Source organism: Equus asinus, chromosome 7 (assembly GCF_041296235.1).
Source record: "Equus asinus isolate D_3611 breed Donkey chromosome 7, EquAss-T2T_v2, whole genome shotgun sequence".
Taxonomy (NCBI): domain Eukaryota; kingdom Metazoa; phylum Chordata; class Mammalia; order Perissodactyla; family Equidae; genus Equus; species Equus asinus.
In genome coordinates, this window is record NC_091796.1 from 105,012,994 (window position 1) to 105,029,328 (window position 16,335).

A 16,335-nucleotide genomic window follows, 5' to 3' on the forward strand; every position below is an offset into this window, starting at 1 on the left:
TCAGGGCCAGTCTTCCTCAGCAAGGAGAGGAGGATTGGGGGCATATGTTAGCTCAGGGCTAATCTTCCTCAAAAAATAAATAAATAAAAAATTAAAATTTATTTGTCCTTGTAGACATTTTTACTCAGCGGAGATAATCAAATCTTATGGTGTGTTTCAGATGAGAAAAAAGATATTGACCATGAGACAGTGGTTGAAGAACAGATCATCGGGGAGAACTCACCTCCTGATTACTCAGAGTACATGACAGGAAAGAAACTTCCGCCTGGAGGGATACCTGGCATTGACCTCTCAGATCCCAAACAGCTGGCAGAATTTGCTAGGTAAGTTATAGGAACTTTCCTTTTAGTCGTAGCAAATGCTTGCGTGCTGTCAGCTGTGGTTTTGTGTCTCAGTTACTACGGTGGTTTGAGTTCCTGCTCTAGGGCAACTTCTGAAACAGAAGCACAGAAGCAGTTTGTTTTTCTTTTTAGTAGGAACTATGCTATTAATGTGAGTGGCACCATTTTAGATTCCTGCAGACAATAAATAAGATAAAGCAAAGACTCTTTAATTTTATAATTGACATTGCTTGTGAATAAATAAAGTTGCACATAATTTGTTTGGAAATGGATATCTTTCTGCTCCCTTCTGGCCTCTTTGTGTACACTGTAAATTTGAGAATACTGGCCTGCACTGAGCTGCAGGAGACCCGGCTCTGTACTAGATTTGTACAGCTGACCACTGGAGAGCATTTCATCAGTTCATAGTTCAGCATGTCAGCAGTGAAGCTCCCAGCGTTTTGTTAATGTAAGCTGACACGACAGGGAGAGATGGAATATTTATGACTGGCACCCCTGTGACTGTCCAAGGTGAGGAGTCGGGAAGATCTGAAGCCATGGGATGTTTGTTTTGCTTGAAATGGGCTGACTTCCCACAGAAGCCTCTGCTCCTTTTTACATTACTTATTTTCTAGTACTGTTTGACAGTTTTCACAAGGACATGAAAAAGCTCACAAAGATGTAAAATTTTAAATAAAATGAAACTAACTAGTGGACTCTGGAGCAGAAGTTCTACTCCTTTTCTCTGCCTGAGGCAGAAGGGAAAGTGAGCAGCCCAGGAGATTGAGGCAAGAGCAGGGTCAGGAGGAAGGGCTCTTCGTCACCCTGCTCCATCTAAGAATGGAGTGGGGCATGCTTTTTTGTCTTTCTCTTGAGCGCAGAGCAGAGTAGGAAAGAGCTGGAGGCTCTGGAGCATCTGGGTTTCTCCCAGCCCCGCCAGAAAACAACATGTGGGCGCCCTCCTGCCATGTGGAGCCTCAGTTTCCCCATGTGTCATATGAGTGTAAGAACCCCATTATGTTTTAAGAAAGGGGTTTGTACCCTTTTCTGCTCTCCACTGAAGCTGTTGTTACAGGAGATACACATGTTAATTTATTTCTGATTTATCATGGCTTCACACAACAAGGTAAGGCTCTATCCTTTTGTTAGTGACCCTGCATTCCAGCTTTTCTTGCTATTCATATTTTAAATACAGGTATAAGGATCAAAGATCAATCCCTCACCACCACCCCCTCCACCCACCCCCAAAATGCAAATAAAAATGGAATCTGTAGGATACATAGTCAGCAGTAAGGTTAGAGGTTTGGGACGAGTTGAGCCAAAAACCATGCTGTTGTTTAATATCTCCATGTGTCCTTCCAGTTAGTCACCTCCTCCTCGTTGTGCTCAGAATTGCGTGGGGGCATAGGCTGCTGTCCCAGGGATGGAGGGCATCTCTAGATAGACAGATAGGGACACGGGAATGAAGGGAAGCTTTGTGGAGGGGGTGGCATTGGATTTGGCCCTGAAGAACGTACTTTTCTTAGGTTTGGTGTCTCCGTGGCAGGGCCTACGTGCTAGAATGGCGTGAGCATAGTGGACACATTCAGTATCCGGTATCTATTCAGAAAACAAGAAGCAGTCGAGTTTGGCTGGGAATTAAGATGCTTCCAGGGAGATGATTGGAGTTTAGGTAAATTTAAACCAGATCATTAAGGTCTATGAATACTGGGCCAAGACATGTGGGCTTTTTTAGTATGCAGTACGCTGTTGCTAAAGGGTTTGAGCAGTAGAGAAGAGGGCTGTCTGATCAGAGACCTACTTTGAGAGAATTACTTTTCAGCTGTATCTGGGCTGCACTGGTGCAGGTGCAAACAGGAAGCGGGAGAGCTCAGTTGAACAAGAACTCCCGAAGGCCTGAGCCAGAATTGTGGTGGTCAGACTGTAAAAGAGTAAATGTGACAGAGATGACAGGAGACAGTGGGAAAGACTAAGAAGCAGATCGGCTGTATGTCTGGAGGGAGGGGGCCAAAGAGGAAGAATCAAAATGGACAGTCAAAGCTTAGCTCCTTAGGGGACAGGAAATTGGGAGAAGGTGCTGGTTTGGGGTTCAAGTTGGGCAGTGTTTGGTTTTAGATGGTAATGAAACATCCATGTGGGACTTGAGGTAGTTTCAGGAAGTGAGTTAGGGCTAGAGTCGCCTGACGAGGAATGGCTGAAAGCATCAAAGTGTCTGGGAGGAAGCTCTTTGAGGGGGAGGGGTTGGAGGGAAAAGACAGCAGAGCTGAGTCTTGGGAAAGCCCTTATATGCAGGGGGTAAGAGAAACCATTGACGCAGCAGAAGGGTCGTTCAGATGGGTGGGAGGAGACTCAGGAAAGTACAGCTTCACAAAAGCTAGCAGCGTTTCCAGAAGGGCCGAGAGAGGGAGGAACACAATTTCTCCAAATTATATAGTGAAGTAATTTCCGTGCAGGAGCCGAGGGCTGAGGCAAGGTTTTGCGGACAGAGGGAACCTGTGGACAGCGAGCAGTAGAAGTAATGGGGTGCTGGCGACCCTTGGCGTTGTTCACCCTTGCTGGAGATGGGGCCACTGATCAGAAAGCTTGTCCCCAGTGCTCTGAACAGAAAATCCAGGGTGTTTCAGCCTCAGACTCAGGAGGCATGTGTCACTGGGGTGGAGTGGAAGCCTCTGCCTGTTTTTCACGTGGCCTTGCTTCTCTGCATCAGGGCTGCCTTAGACCTTACTCCTTAGGAAGGGGGCCACCCACTGGGACCTGGGCACCACATATCCATCCATTATGAAATTTCAGACCACTAAGAGTGAAGAACCTAAAACCTTCCCGAGAGAAAAGATAGGTCACCTACAAAACAATGGGAGTTAGACCTGAACAGACTTTTCTTTGACAGCGGTAGATAATTAGAAGACAATAAAGCAATGTTTTGAGATTTCTGAGGAAGAATTACCATAAACATAGAATTATTTTTCCAGCAAAGCTATCAAACAAATACAAGGGTAAAATAATCTCAGAATTCGTTTTATGTCACATGCACCCTTTCTGAGGAGGTTACTTGAGTATCTACTCCAGTCAAATGAGGATGAACATCAAAAGGAAGACTTCTGGGGCTGGCCCCGTGGCCGAGTGGTTAAGTTCGCACCCTCTGCTTCAGCAGCCCAGGGTTTCTCCAGTTTGGATCCTGGGCGCAGACATGGCACCGCTTATCAGGCCATGCTGAGGCAGCGTCCCACATGGCACAACCAGAAGGACCTACAACTAGAATATACAGCTATGTACTGGGGGGCTTTGGGGAGAAGAAGAAGAAAAAAAAGATTGGCGACAGATGTTGTTAGTTCAGGTACCAATCTTTTCAAAAAAGGGGGAAGACTTCCTAAAGAATGCAGTGAAAAGCAAACCAAGAAGATGGGTGTGCAGCAGGCTGGAGAACGTGTTCAGTTTAGAAAGGAAGGCAGTGGGCTGTAAGAATTTCCTCAAGAAAAGTTGATTTCATTCAGTAGTGCATAGAATGAGGTAAGAAGCTAGAAGATCTTGGTGGTGTGGGAAAGAGTCTTTTCAGAAGGAAAAGATAGGGCTGGCCCAGTGATGTAGTGGTTAAGTTTGTGTGCTCTGCTTCGGCGGCCCGGGGTTCACAGGTTTGGATCCCAGGCCTGGACCCACGCACAGCTCATCTAGCCATGCTGTGGTGGTGTCCCACATAGAAAACAGAGGAAGATTGCCACAGATGTTAGCTCAGTGACAAGCTTCCTCACCAAAAAAAATTAATAATAAAAAAAAAGAAAAGATAATCAGAAACCCCCTGAAGAGGAGAGGGGAGGGCTAAGAAAACCATGGCCTAAAAATGGGGCATAATTTTGACAATATTTAGAGAGAAAGAGGACACGTTCCACTTGACTCTAGGAAAATGCTCTCCTTGGTACTGAAGCTGCGTTATTGGACTTGTAGAGCAAGAAGTGTGATCCTTGCACTCAGTTACATGCTACAGCGAGTGATATTTACATAATCATCTGGATATAGTGTGTCTATTTTCTTTTATAATCAACCTGTTAAAGATTTCATTTTGTATACAGAACAGAATGAAATCTGTTTATCTTGACAGTGTGTACAAAGTAAAGGTATAGGGTTTGGGCCTTGTGAGGTGGCCTGAGGGTTGGGCTTATTCTCATCCTCATTTTCCATAGTATCTCTAATTGGATAGTGGTGGTGAGAAATATTTGAACCTGGAATGCCCTGTTTTATTAGGTCTTCACATTTTGAGAACGTGCGGAACAGCTGAATAGGATTTTCCAGAGGTCCCAGAATTGGTGACTGGGACTCTGAAAGCTGAAGACAGAGAGGCACCAAGTTTCAGACTTGGGGGCCAGGCCCCATCTTCTTTGCTTAGAAAGATCCACAGGGCTTGTCTGCTGGCCTCCACTCTTCATCTGCCTCTGATCTGTGACTCAGCTGCTGGCTAAGGTGGTGTGTTAGGTGCCTTTCCCTGTCTTCCTACACTAGGGTGATGGGGTTCCTGACTGGAGCTGAAACTGACCAGGGAACGTTCCAGGTTCCTGCCGCACCGAGCCTAGACTGCTCAGTGAATCAGTTAGATGTGTGTGGGCATGGAGAAGAAACGACTGATTTTAAAAGTCATGGTACTGGGGAGGTGGGCTGTGGGTGACTGTTCTTTCCTGAAATGTCTTTTTAATAAATGCTTCAAAAAATGGTCGGTGGGTAAGACCTGGCGAGTTGTCTTCCCTGATTAAATTGATAACCTTTTGTGTTTTTCATTAACTAGAGTTAGCCCTTTAGAAACCTTTGGTCTAGAAAGATAGAATGAAGAGTGGGTAGGTTAGTCCCAGGCGGATTATCTTTTGTTGTGGTTCACTACCCACCTTGATTTTTTTGCAGGATCAGTGTAAAGATGAAATGTGATAGTGGAACAAAAAGTACCTTAAAACTCTTCAGTGTCATCACATGAATAGACAGAATAGACACTGTCTACTTAAGAGAGAAGTCATTCAACAGACTTTGTGTCGTTTGTCTAAGCAGTCTTTGCAAAGAGGGGAGGTGAATTATGCTTGCAGGTGGTAGATATATGACACAGAACTCTGGCCCACCAGCACAAGTCAAAATTGGTGGTTCCAGTCCGAAGCAAACTAAGCAGCTTTTGTAAGGAAGAGGCTTATTTGCATTCAAGAATTACTGCTTCAAAATGTTTCGTCTCGGCTTCTGGGACATTTGTGGATTTAACTTAGAACTTTTGGTTTACACAATGCCTTGCTGAAAATTGTGCCAGGGGCTTCCTGCAGGTTTTGGTACTGGAGCCTGACCTTTGTAATGTTTGCCTTCCACCTATGCAGAAGGAGACGGTATAAAACCAGCAGTCCTGTTGGAGGGAGCATATTCTCCGTGTGCTCCATTTTTAATTGAACAGGAAACTTCTCCTGCTGGGTACCTAGCTCCTCCGTATAATTTCTAATACAGTGAGAGGCCTTTCTCCTTTACCTGTGTACTTCTCTTTTCAGTCTCTCAGTCCTTTAGTTGAAAAGGGTGGTTTGGAGCATCAGAACCTTCTGGGTTGTTAAGTACAACTGGCATATTTTTTTGGAAATGAACTCATTTTTAGCTAGGCCCATTTAACACATAGCTGGTGATAATAATAGCTGTCATTTCCCAAGAGTTTAATGTACATCATCTTTTTGAACCTTCACAGCTCTAAAGTAGGTAGCATTATATGTTTTTACAGAGTAAGAAACTGAGGCTGAGAAGTTAAAGTAATTTGCTCAAGGTCGTGCAGCTAGTAGAAGTCAGCATCAAGTCACACATCCCATTCCGTCTCATTCATGATGCCTACGCGTTGTCATTGTTGTCTCTGGTTCAAACAATCTTTGTAAAGTATCACAGTCGATGAAAATCTCAAATCTTGGTTACTTCTGACTAGTTTGGGTGGGCTAAGAAGATATTCTAGATAGTAGTGTGTGATTTTGGTCTTTTTAAAAATTTTTATTTTTTAGGATTTCAAATATATATATTTTATAGGTTGTATACCTGTTGGTACCATGAAGATTGAAATTTTAGTTTTTGCTCACAAAGCAGAACATGTTCAATCTAAATACGCTTTTTTGGGGAAAATAGTGTTTTCAGTATTTGCATTCGAATAAAATGTAGACAGTATTGGGCCAGCCCTGGTGGCCTAGTGGTTAGATTCAGCGCACTCCAGTCCCGTGGCCTGGGGTTGGTTCCCAGGCACAGACCTACACCTGTTAGCAGCTGTGCTGTGCTGGCGGCCCACATACCAAAAAGTAGAGGAAGATTGGCATGGATATTAGCTCAGGGCAAATCTTCCTTGGGAAAAAAAGAAAAGTAAAAGGTACCAGTATATGCTGCCTCATTTGCCACTCTAGTGGAGAAGGATGATTTGCCAAGGCTCTTGAGTGGCTGCAATTAAATACCTTCCTCTTCCTCCTTGAACCCAGGGGTGTTTGTCCAAATGCATTTTAAACTCTCAATCTGAAATTAATTGTATTGCTAAATACTAGCACACATTTTGAAAATGACATTTTAAGAAAAAGTACCACTTAATAATAACATTTAAAAAATCAAGAGCTGGGTAAATGGTACTTGGGACTTTTCTCTTTACTTTCAGGTATATTTGAAAATTTCCGTGATGAAATATTTTTTTAAAAATTTAAGTTCCTAGAAATAAATCTAAGAAAATGTATTGGAGGCCCCTCCTTGGTAACTGGGCCACACCCATCCTACCAGAATGGACCCCATATTTGAACCCCAAGATGGGTGGGACAGGGAAAAGACTGTGGGGCATATTTGTCACCCCTGTCGACATTGTTTTTAAATTGGTTTATTGAGATAATTTGCACACAGTAAAATTTACCCTCTTTTAGGTGGGTATCTTTCTATGAATTTGGACAAACACAATCATGTAGCCATCTCCACAGTCAAGACATAGAGCATTTCAGTGGAATCATCAAAGGATAAACTTATAATTGGGAAGCTTGGAGCCTGGTTATCATTTTTTTTTTAAAGATTTTATTTTTCCCTTTTCTCCCCAAAGCCCCCCGGTATATAGTTGTATATTTTTAGTTGTGGGTCCTTCCAGTTGTGGCGTGTGGCATGCCGCCTCCACATGGCCTGATGAGCGGTGTCATGTCTGCACCCAGGATTCGAACCGGCGAAACCCCAGGCCACCGAAACGGAGCTCGTGAACTTAACCACTCGGGCACGGGGTCGGTCCCAGGAGCCTGATTCTTGATATACTCTTCATCATATTATATTTGATTGGAGCAGAATCCTTTCATATGAATCATCATTGTTTTTCAAACTCTGATATAACCTCTAGGTGGCACAGTGGCACCAAATTTTTGTCCTCCCTAATTTTGTGAACTCAGACCCCAACTCCGGGACTTGGTGGTATATAAGATAGCAAAGGCTAGTTGAGTGTCCTGGGCACAGCAGGCACTCAGAAAATATGTGGTAATCTTCCAAGGACAGGAAAGAATGAGCATCGGCGGGGTTGGAATGGGAGAGGGTACCAGACTGAAGATGTCCTTAGAGGATTTAAAATAGGGAATTTGTAGTCTTGAACAAACTCCTTAGAGACAAGTTACAGCTACGGAAAAGGTTGTTTCACCTGTGCTCCTCCAGGCTGTGGGAAGTTTAGATGATTTCGTGAATTCCTATAAAGTAGGAAGCATCAGGTAATCCTTCTCCCAGATCAGGGGTGAAGAGGCTATTGCTAGGGCCTTTGCTAACTTAAAGATGACAGCAGACATCCTTTCAAATGAAAAGAGTGCTGGTAAATTAGCTCTTACTGCTACGGAATCATTGACTCAGTTGTTTATTAAATATCCATCCTCATGTAGAAGCGTGAAGATGGCAAAACTAGTGACAAAAAGAACATCTGTTTCAGAGATTTGTGTTTTTTTCTAGTTTTTCTAGGAACTCTTAATTTCTCACCCCTTTACTACACACAGATCTGTAGGGAGTATTTGGAGAGAAAGTTTTAACAAAAGACCAAAGGTTGGTTCAGTGGAGATGGCAGGTAGGTAAGTTCCCAGATCAAATGAGCAAGCTCCCTGGGTAGTAATTCCACACGGGGCCCTCCCTGACTGCCCAAGTGACCTGGACTCTTGTCCCACTGCTGTCCTGAAGCAGGGCCACAAAGCTCTGTCCTGTAAAAGAAATGCTCTTGTTTTTTGAAAAACTAATAATCTCCCTCCTCCCACCAGCACCGAAAGTAATGTATGATGGAAATTAGACAGTATAAAAGCGTGTGAGGTGTTCCCACCCGGCTGTCAGTCCCTAGGGCTCCTCCCCAAAGTGACCATCCTGGCAGCTTCTTATGTTTCCTTCTAGAGAGATTATATGTGTAGAAGTAATTCCCTGTTGAAAAGGACAGTTCTGTTCCCTCTTTAAAAAGTGATCTCTCCTAAAGAGCATTTCTGTCAGTATGAAATGGACCCCCTCTTCTTTAAAGCAGTTGTATAGGAATATATGTTTTTAAGACCCTCCCACGTCCGTTGCTCCCTTTTTATAAGGTACCTTTATTATGACAGCAGCTGCTTTTGGATACTTTACTTTGTTCCCACTAGGGGATTCATCTGTGGTTTTCTGGGCTGTTGATCTTTTGTATTTTTTAAAGAGTTTGGAGGAAAGAGCAGGTATTTGAATCACACAGATCATGGTGCCATTCCAAGCTGCACCAGCTTATTAGCTGTGAGACCATAGACGGCAGCTCGGCCTCTGAGCGTCAGCACCCTTGCCTGTATCGGGGGAAGAGTCCTTCACAGTCACAGGTCTCACAGTTGGGAGAATGGGAGTTGTCTCCTCCTTTCCCCTGCGTGGAAGCATATTGTAATCTTAGTTTTTGTATCTATAAGGAAAACATTTTAGGGACTATATAATTTATGCCAGCTGAGTTTACCCGCTCCTACAAATATCTCTCTCTCTCTCTCTCTTTTTTTTTTTTTTTTCTGGTAAGAATGAAGCCAAGAAAAATTAAAGAAGATGATGCTCCAAGAACAATAGCTTGCCCTCATAAAGTAAGTAATGCTAGGGGAAAAGGGTTCATTAAAGTGTTACTGGAGTTCTAGAGAGCTTATAAGAAATGTGCACTTTGATTTCCATCTTCATAATTGAGATTAAGTGAGGAACTATAATTTTTGGTTTCTAAACTCGAGACTATATTTTGTGATGTAAATTTTGTTCAGTGAAGGCCACTTAAATATAAATAGTATTCAAAGGGCTGACTGTAGGCACCAGTGTTTCTATTAGTACTATATATTGAACATTGTGTGTTAGGATTTTATTTCTTCTTTTTGGATCAGTAACAAGTCAGTTTTAAGACACTGGGTTGTGTCTGACCCATAGACCTTTTTGGGACTGTAGGCTCATTAACGAATATTTGGAAATTATTTTGGATGTTGCTAAAGTAAGCCTAAAAAGATGTCATCATTTCCTTCACAATTTTCTTAATTTACCCTGTTAACTTTGTGTGGTACTGGAGGGTATTTAATTGTTTTCAAATGTGGTTAGTCTTTAAAGTAAAAGGATAGCCTAAAAAGTAGTTGGAGGTGTTGATTGGGTCAGTTTCAAGCTTAACTGGATACTAACAAAAATCAAGTATCACCCAGGTGCAGAAAAACAAAGGGGGAGACATTTGTAATGGCATGAAGAATTTCTAAAAATCAACAATTGGAGAAGGATAAATTTAGTTTCGTGGTGTCACGTCTCATGACTTGTGCACTCACAGATTCTTTGTATTTTTTTTAATGCCCTTAATTTGGAGATTTTGAAATGTAAAATGATTTGGGGCCAAAAAATAAGTAAGCATTTGAAAACAGTTATGCCTTAAGTGCCTGCCGTCTCTCTAGTTGCTCTGTGTACTTCTTTTCCGATTACATTTTTTTAAAATTCCATTTTCTAAATGGAAACTCAACCTAGGGATCAAGGTGAAAAAACTGTGGCTTTTCCCTCCCTTTTGCCTGTGAAGCTGTCCAGTGGTTGGCCTGTGCTGTCCTTCTATCATGCTGTCTGACCATTTCCCCCATTCACTCCATCACTGGGCAACAACTGCAGAAGAAATTGTGAAGGACATGCTTCTCTCGAGCACCACATGCCATCTGCCTCCCCACCCTGCTCTCGTATCAGTTTGCCTGCTTCTTTTCCTAGTGTCTCACAAAATAAATTTCTTCTGTAGTTGCCATTCCTTGGAGGCCCTCCTGCTTCTTTCTCTGTCAAGAAGGGGAAAGAGGCAAAGAGAGAAGAGGGGACAGTAGGCCATGTAGAGTGACAGCCCATTCTTGCAGCACAGAACACGGGGCCCGCCCAAGGTCGCGGTGGACTGCCGTCATTTTAACTCCATTTATTATCAGTGCTTCTGTTGCTTCATTTGGGGGACATGGTGGGGTGAGGCAGCTGTGGTATAGCTGGAAGCCAGGGTGTTGGGTTCTACTCCCAGCTCGGCTACTGCTAGTAGTGTGACCTTGGGCAAGTCTACTTAAGACATCTCTAAGCCTCAGTTTCCTCATCTGTAAAACAAGGGTTTGCATTAAATGATAAGGCCTTGTCAGCTGTCTGGTTTTTTGTCTTAAATTAATTAATTTAATATTTCTACTGTAATACCAAGTAAAATGGGGGGTGTGGGGGAGTTTGGTTTCAATGTGTCAGTGAAGGCTGTTAAGTGGTTGAATCCTTTGTAACAGTTTGCAGTGTGAACCACTAAGCTTCTCTCTCTGTTCGAAGGGCTGCACAAAGATGTTCAGGGATAACTCTGCCATGAGAAAACATCTGCACACCCACGGTCCCAGAGTCCACGTCTGTGCAGAATGTGGCAAAGCTTTTGTTGAGAGCTCAAAACTAAAACGACACCAACTGGTTCATACTGGAGAGAAGCCCTTTCAGGTAGAGCCAGTCCCTTCTCCCCTCCACGTTACCCTGCAGGTGTAGGCGAGGTGGCGACAATGCTGGAGAGACCGTGGCCGGCCCCGAGTCAGGGGCTTAGCTCTCCTTAGTGAGAAGCGGAAACGGTGTCCTGACGGTCGTTTGGAAGAGCTGCCCGAGCTCTGGCTCCCCTGTACGTGCTCCCTGTGGGCCTGGAGGTGGGATGTAGCAAGGTGTTTACAGAGAGGCAGGATTGCTCAAGAGCAAGCCTCAAAGTAAATTTCCAGTCCGTTCACTATGGGGTCGGAGCAGTTTGTTTTTTGTAGTTAATAGTATATTGAATTACTAACTGACAGGGAACTTGTAAAATTTTATCATATGAGAGTAAGTATAGTTAATATTGTGTCTGTTTCTAGAAGCCCGTAAACAAGGGAACCGAGTAGCAGCGCAGCTAGTAGATGTAACACGGTTCTTTTTGAGGCGTGACACCAGAAACCTCCCTCATCATCTGTGTCTTATTAGTTGAAATATTTACACAAATACAAGGACCTTAACATAATATTTAGGAGAATTCTTGCTCTTTTGCCGAGTGTTTCTCTCTCGTTGTAAACAGTTGCTGAGGGCTGTCCATGGCTTTTAGGAGTTGTCCGACATGCAGAGTTAGCGCTGCTTCCCCCTATTGCAGAGCGTGTCTGGAAGGTTCTGGAAGGGGAGGAGGAGTGGTGGGTGGAGGGAGCAGGCTGCCCTCCAGCACAGCAGCGAGCGGCTCCCGCTCCCGGCCCGGTCGAAGTCGCTGAGTGGGTTGTCTCTGGTCTTTCCTCGACAGTGCACGTTCGAAGGCTGCGGGAAACGCTTTTCACTGGACTTCAATTTGCGCACACATGTGCGAATCCATACTGGAGACAGGCCCTATGTGTGCCCCTTCGATGGTTGTAATAAGAAGTTTGCTCAGTCGACTAACCTGAAATCTCACATCTTAACACACGCTAAGGCCAAAAACAACCAGTGAGAAGAAGAGAAGACCTTTCTCGACCTCGGGAAGCATCTTCCAGGAGTGTGATTGGGAATAAATATGCCTCTCCTTTGTATATTGTTTCTAGGAAAGAATTTTAAAAATGAATCCTACACACCTAAGGGACATGTTTTGATAAAGTAGTAAAAATTAAAAAAAACTTTAATAAGATGACATTGCTAAGATACTCTATCTTGCTCTGTAATCTCGTTTCAAAAACACGGTGTTTTTGTAAAGTGTGGTCCCAACAGGAGGACAATTCATGAACTTCGCATCAAAAGACAATTCTTTATACAACAGTGCTAAAAATGGGACTTCTTTTCACATTCTTATAAATATGGAGCTCACCTGTTGCTTACAATTTTTTTAATTTTGTATTTTCCAAGTGTGCATATTGTACACTTTTTGGGGATATGCTTAGTAATGCTATGTGTGATTTTCCTGGAGGTTGATAACTTTGCTTGCAGTAGATTTTCTTTAAAAGAATGGGCAGTTACATGCATACTTCAAAAGTATTTTTCCTGTAAAAAAAAAAGTTCTATAGGTTTTGTTTGCTCTCTTAATTTTGGTTGTATTCTTTGATGTTAACACATTTTGTATAATTGTATCGTATAGCTGTATTGAATCATGTAGTATCAGATATTAGATGTGATTTAATAGTGTTAATCAATTTAAACCCATTTTAGTCACTTTTTTTTCCGAGAAATACTGCCGGATGCTGATGTCCAGTGTAATTTCTTTGCCTGTTCAGTTACGGAAAGCGGTGCTCAGTTGTAGAATGTATTGTACCTTTAACACCTGGTGTGTACATCCCGTGTAACAGAAAGGGCGACAATAAAATAGCAATCCTACAGAAAGAAGATGGCAGAAAAGATCTGTAAGCACAGTCTTATTTCCTTTTGTTGTCCAGAATAATTATAATTCTTGAGCCTCCCAGAAATTGGAAGCTAAATAAAGCAACTCAAGTTTCCTTTATTTTGCACTCAATTACAGTGACTTGTGATTAAAGCGATGCATGGATATTTTACTCCTTCCTACGTGTACTGAATTCTGAACGAGAGTAGGTAACAGGCATCCCGAGTTAAGGAACTACCTCAGAGGGCCCGCACGGGCCCAGTGGAGATAGCCTTTTGATTTTAGCTCCCCGGCGGGTGTGTGACTGAAGCGCTGCTGCCCTGGCCCGCGTGTGCGCTCAAGGTAAGGTGTTCAGCAGCCGGCAGAGGCGGGGCAGAGGAAGGACCAGGGTCTCCATCGCGCAGGCCGCCTTCAGGGCTCGTCTAACAGGAAACGCTCGGGGGTCTTGGCTGTTTGGTTGGAGAGCCTCGGTTCCTCCGTCTAGCGGAGTCTTTAATGCTAACACGTGTCGCAATTGAGCGCCAGTAGCGTAACTTCATGCTTCTAAACAGATACTGAGTGCAGATTGGCAAGGTGATTAGATTATTAAGAAAATTGTACTCAATGAGTACTTTACCTCTCACATTGTGACCTCTTAAGTGTATGATTATAATTTTTGGATTTTACTTAGAGTCGAATATCAGACTCATGAGAATATTTTATAAACTGCCATGATACAGCAAAATCCCATTTATTCAAAATACAAACATACCGTGTGTCTTTGTGCTGTATGCTTGACTGCGAGGTAATTGACAAACTAGCTAATATCAGAGATTTATTTATAAGATGTCCAGGACACCATCAGGTCAAAAACATTAGCCCTATCTCTTACAGCTTCTCCATCGGTCCTGTACAGGAGGATTGGTGACCTAATAGCAGTGACCCTGTGGCTCTCCGGAATTTTGAAGTGCCTTCTGAATCATAAATGGAAAATTAACTTGAGACACTTTTTTCATTTGTTCAGAATCTATTATCCATTGAGTAGTTTGATGGAACTGAGTTAATCAGAAGACCCCAGCTGCTCTGGGATAAGCCAGGCTTTGCTGTATCTGGCAGTCAGGAAAGAGGTAAGCCCGTGAGGGAGGTCCCTTTCACAGCCAGTGCCCCCGTGTGAGCCTGTGGCTCTTTGAGCAGACCCAGGGCAAAGGCCTCCACTGATGCCCGTGGCGTACGCGCCCACGCCTTCCCCCTCCGCCCTCAGGTGAGCAGTCTCGGAGCAGCGGTCCTGAAATGCCACTGCAGTCGGGTGGCTGTGTTAGGAGTCAAGCCGCATCACCCTCACCCTGGCCGTGTGCCACACTGGAGCCTGGTCCTGGCGTTGTCCTCAGGACTTCTGCCCAAGGGCCCGCGGCAAGGTAGCCTTGTGCTGTGGGCAAGTCTCCCTGGCAGCCCTGAGAGCCAGGCCATGACCCAGGGAAGCCAGGCTCCAGCGTGGAGGGCGGTCCCTCCTCGGTGCCCTGATGCCTCCTGGAGTGCCTGCGGTCATGTCTCCCACCCCGTCTGTCTCTGAGTGGAACGTCATCTCTCCCCTTGACTCTGTTCACGGGGCTTCTCTCAATCTGCAGAGTTAATTTCTGGAAGGAATTTAATTGGGGGTTTGAGGAATACTTAATGTCTAAGTTCCTTGACGTAGCACTCTCAATTTCCAACGCTAGTGTAGGAAACAGACAAACGAGCGACCGTTTAAAGAGTAGAGGTAGTTCTCATGGGGTATAACAAACCCATTTTGCTTGTGGTTCAAATTTATAATTTTGCTAAAGATCTAATTTACTGAAATTCAAAATGGTATTCTGACAGTGCGTCTGTTGTCTTGAGGGTTAATCTGATTTATAAGTAATACTGATAGACATATTTTCTTACATCTGAGCTGAAATAAATGCATGTTTCTAGCATATGTAATATAAAAACTCCAGAGGATAAGTTTACATTTAACAAGATGTTGTTTTCTATTTTTGGATTTCTTATTATTTTCCCCCTTTTTGGTAGTGGGTTTTAGGGGGAAGCATAATATTTGTATAAAGAACTGTCACCCCAGAGTGACATTTATTTTCCAAGGTGACATTGAACTCACGCTGTTGGTTTCATATGGTGTTTGTGTGCTATGCCTAGATTGAAGGCCTGAGGATTTGAGGAAAATCAAGATTTTTTTTCCTATTTGGTTTTCACGTACAAGTTCTATTAAATGTCACTTGTTTTGCTAAGTTGGAGTGAAGTAAGACCCTTTGACAGAATGGTGTGCTCGCTGCCTGCTTGTGTTCCCAAGCAGAGTTCTGGTTTTTCTTCACAAGCGGATAGAGTCGCCTCATTGAGCAGGAGGCCTAGGGAGACTGCGGATCTGCCCGAGTGGCCGCTGCAGTGCTTTCCGTGGGCCGTGCTGCCCTGCTCTGCTCAGCGGAACCTCCTCCTTGTACCTTCCCTCAGAGTCTGTGTCTGGCACAGGAAAACCTGGCCTCTCGGTTTTTGAGTTGGAACCTGATAATTCACCCCAGCTCCCATTGGCATTAGACTAGCAAGTGAGCACCTTGTCAGAGTCCTGGCCCAGCAGGCCCTGGCAGGTGCATGCCACCCAGACTTGAAACCGAGGGGGCAGAGTGGGGAGCGCACACTCCAAGCCCTGCCTCCTCGCTGCTCCGGTTGTGCATCTGTCGGCTGCGCCTCCGCTTTACAGAGGGTTAGGGAAGCATCTGCCTGGCTGGCTGGGTCTCCTGCACCCTGCCTTGCAGACCTTGATCGTCGCTGCTCAGGTGGTGCTCAGGTCCTCTGGTTCCCTGAGACGGGGAAGGGCAGGCCCTTAGAGCAGCAGCCGCAGGATGGAGATGGTGGGCCCCTCCTCGTGGGGGTGGCTGAAAGGCTTCCGGGCACCCTGTCCAGGCCCGGGGTCAGCAGAGTGCTGGAGAGGGCGTTTCAGCTGGGACAGTATTGCGACTTGATGGGAGGACCAGGTGGCACACTATTGACACACTTCATCCGCTCCCCTTGTAAAAGCTGGAAGGGACCGTTGAACATTGGCATTGGGTCTGCAGGCAAATCACACTTCCCTGAGGCTGGCCCCCACCTTTCTGGCTAGCCTCCTGGGAGGCGGCAGCGGGGGAGTGTGGAGCCTAAAGCGCTGGCCTAAAGCACAGTGACTGATTTTCTGCCCAGTGGCAGGTTTGATCAGATTGACTCCTTTTCATTACAGACACTCAGACACCATAAGAAACAGCTTTGGGGTGTGGCAGGGAGGGGCCGGTT

General features: G+C 44.5%; 1 protein-coding gene across 2 annotated transcripts in view; it reads left to right on the forward strand.

Annotated features, from left to right (window-relative positions):
* YY1 (YY1 transcription factor) overlaps positions 1-13,182 on the forward strand; it is a 29,478-nt gene extending 16,296 nt beyond the window's left edge. Inside the window, exons 2-5 of one of the 2 annotated variants that reach the window (XM_044774314.2) lie at positions 161-323; positions 9,295-9,355; positions 11,058-11,216; positions 12,022-13,182. In XM_044774314.2, coding sequence (XP_044630249.2) covers positions 161-323; positions 9,295-9,355; positions 11,058-11,216; positions 12,022-12,204 — 566 coding nt within the window. In that variant the 3' untranslated portion in view covers positions 12,205-13,182. The remainder of the gene's footprint in view (positions 1-160; positions 324-9,294; positions 9,356-11,057; positions 11,217-12,021) is intronic. The other variant, XM_044774315.2, reaches the window with a different exon arrangement.
* Positions 13,183-16,335: the final 3,153 nt, after the last annotated feature.